This window comes from Larimichthys crocea, chromosome VIII, assembly GCF_000972845.2.
Source record: "Larimichthys crocea isolate SSNF chromosome VIII, L_crocea_2.0, whole genome shotgun sequence".
In the NCBI taxonomy this organism is placed as follows: domain Eukaryota; kingdom Metazoa; phylum Chordata; class Actinopteri; family Sciaenidae; genus Larimichthys; species Larimichthys crocea.
In genome coordinates, this window is record NC_040018.1 from 2,176,010 (window position 1) to 2,179,003 (window position 2,994).

The 2,994-nt window shown below is 40.8% G+C and overlaps 1 protein-coding gene across 2 annotated transcripts; it reads right to left on the bottom strand.

Annotated features, from left to right (window-relative positions):
- Positions 1-276: 276 nt before the first annotated feature.
- Positions 277-2,788, bottom strand: mibp2 (muscle-specific beta 1 integrin binding protein 2). Of its 2 annotated transcripts, XM_010745341.3 has the most exons (8): positions 2,519-2,788; positions 1,822-1,912; positions 1,563-1,611; positions 1,190-1,373; positions 1,033-1,104; positions 828-934; positions 629-723; positions 277-543 (listed from the first exon to the last, which is right to left on the bottom strand). In XM_010745341.3, exons 1-7 carry the CDS (start codon positions 2,542-2,544, stop codon positions 638-640), a joined length of 615 nt encoding a protein of 204 aa, XP_010743643.2. In that variant the 5' UTR covers positions 2,545-2,788; the 3' UTR covers positions 277-543; positions 629-637. The 2 variants fall into 2 exon arrangements, with proteins under 2 accessions (XP_010743643.2, XP_019134023.1); XM_019278478.2 differs by lacking the exons at positions 1,563-1,611; positions 2,519-2,788.
- Between the last annotated feature and the right edge of the window lie 206 nt (positions 2,789-2,994).

Genomic DNA, 2,994 nt, shown 5'->3' on the forward strand with positions numbered 1-2,994 from the left:
GGGTCTGAATTTAGATAAGGGTTGTGCCGTAAACTTGAGGTCCCACGGTTCAACCTTGTGATTCCACTTATCACTTCACACCAACTGTTGCTTGGGAGCAAGATGGTGAACGTCATCTGTACACAGCACTTAACTGAGCAGCTGCCGAGGACCATTAAGTGTTGAAAACTGCCATTTACAAATGTGGGCGACACACACACACATACAACACTCAGGACACATGAAGTTACATTTTGTTTGAGTTTCACTTTGAACCAATAATCACAAGAGCATAGGTTTTAGTAGGAGGTCATTTATTGACAAATGCAACTACATCTGAACATATCCATCAACTCTCTTGGAGTGTAGGCTGTAACAAAGCAATAAATATGGTTGATATAAAAATCATGCCAGCATTTGATGCCGTGTGTTTTTTTTTTTTAGATTTTCATAAAAATCATAGCAGTCAGCTAAATGAGCTGCCAGGTAGAAACTTATAATAAAGGCAAGGCGGTCTTCTGCTTGCAGGCTGAGTATATGCTTCTTTTTAGCTGATCGTATGACCTGAAAGGAGAATAAAAATAAATTATTGACTTGGCACATTTAAACAGAAATAGTTTGTAAACAGGACAGTCAGATGATTGTTTACCTTTGTCTGTTAAAGAGACTTCTGGATGTTGTTCAGGATGTCGCCGTAGACAAAGTTGAACAGCTGTTCCTTTGACTTGGTTCCATCTAGCTGCACTGTAATCACATACAAATATTTAAAAATCAACTGCAGCTTTTAAAAAACACAGAAAGTTAAGTGTCAATACAAGAAGCAGTAACAAATGTGTGCGCAGACTTACAGACATCAACGTCTGATGCCTCCATGATGTTCTTATGTTTCAGGTACATGGGCCAGACGTGGCCGTCAAAGAGGCCGGGGGGGTCTGGCACCGTGTAGTTCCTCGAGCTGCAGACAGACACAACAATTACGTACGGTAATCAGGCAGCAGACTACACAACAAACAGCAGTTAGGGAGGAAAAAAAAAAAAAAGCTGAACACTTACCACCTCCTCTTTTTGCATTCTTCATATGGGATGGAAATAAAGTAAAGTTGGTCCAGCACGTCGATCAAAGGTCTGCAAGGGGTATAGATAAATTAATCTCAAGACATACAGATCCTAAAGTTTCGGACAGATATATAAAACAAGCACGTGCTCCTACCTGTAGGTGTAAAGCAGAAAGCCCTCCACGATGAGGATGTGAGTCTCCTCCTCATGCTCAGACTTTGGGACGATCTCACTGTCCAGGGTATTATTAACGCCATGAGACTTCTCAAACTTCACGGGGTTCTCCAGCCACGCATAGATCGTACTCATCATGGCGTCCATGTCCAGAGCAGTAATGACTGAAGAGCAAAAGAGTGAGGGCGGAAGGAAAAAAAAACAAAATGGGAGAAGCATATAGAAAATTGCGGAGTGTAAGTAAGAGTTCACTGTTAAAGCTGGTTTATATTGCATAGAGATTACAGCAGAAGCAAACACACAGCACAAACACATTCACGCACACAAACCCTTTCATAAAAACCCAGGCTTACCATCGTACTGCTTAAAGCCATCTTCACCAACTTCAATCTGATCTTGGGGCTGAAACATACATTGATAAGATGTACCCAGGTACATACTACGAGTGCTAAACTCTGCTATATGGAAGGCTCTGATAGCAACCCTTTAACACTCTAAAAACACAGGCATTAAAAAAACAACCCCTACTACTCGTGTTATACTCAGAGCAATCCTTTTCTATAACTATATTCACATTTTAAAATGAATATAGAGAGTGTGTTTGTGTCTCACCTTGAAGAAGTCATCCTGATGTACCACACAACAGTTGGGCAGGTTCTTGATCAGTCGGTTGGTGAGGGTGGTTTTCCCTCCGTTGGTTACGCTGCGAAGGAACAAAAGCAATAAAAAGGGAATGAATGGAGGCTGATGCAACACATGTGAGTGGGTTGATTAATGATTAAAAAAGACCAGCACATAAAAAAAAAAAATATTGGAGCTTAGAGCAGCTGTTTCAAGGTCTCTTGTTGCTTTCTAATTGTTAATGACTCATTTAAAAACAATAACAAACACAGTCCGGTCTGTTATTTACACACAATAACACAAAATACACGAATTTAATTGATTTTTTTTATTTATTTATTTATATTTATGTCGAGAAAAAAAAAGGGTGGGTCACCTGTGCATATGGCGGCTTTTTTTTTTTTTCCTCTATTAAACGCTCACAAACGTTAACTTTAGCTTTGTTATTGACTACCTAAGAAGATACAGTGTTCACATAAATTACAGAATTTTATAAAAAAAAATTAAAAATAATAAAATTTTATAAAAGCAGTGGAACAAAAAAAAAAAAGAAGAAGCGGATGTCATGACCGCTCTCCCCCACGTGTACCGGGCTTTTTTACGGCCTTGCATAGTTAGCCACCAGCTAGCCTAGCCTAGCCTAGCCTAGCTTAGCTTAGCAGTCATTCATCCGTTGGCCGGAACTCACCCGCCGATGCCGATGATGTACTTCATGTTGTCGGATGGATTATTCTTTTATAAAGAGTCGCTTGGTAGTTCAATAAAACCGGTTCAGGATCACGATGATCAGACGGGAAGAAAGCTTAAAAAGAGAAGTTGCAACAGGAACCGTCAACTACTTGAGTCCTCCATGGCACTTGAGTTGAGTGGGTTTGAGAGCAGAGACGGAGCTGTCACACTCGGACGCGGTCTTCCACCGAGAGAGGGCCGTCACAGCTCTGCAGCTACTACACATACTGGAGACGGCCACCTGATTGGCTATTTAAACACCTCGAGCTCGCACGGAGAAAGCCACGACGACCAATCAGGAGCGAGTCTCGCCGCAGCTCTATCCCACTTTCCTTCCATTCACATAACTCCACCTTCTGGACTTAACCCATGATGTCATTGAGTTTTTAATGAAAAAAAAAAAAGGACTTTATTTACTTTAATTCAATTTATGGT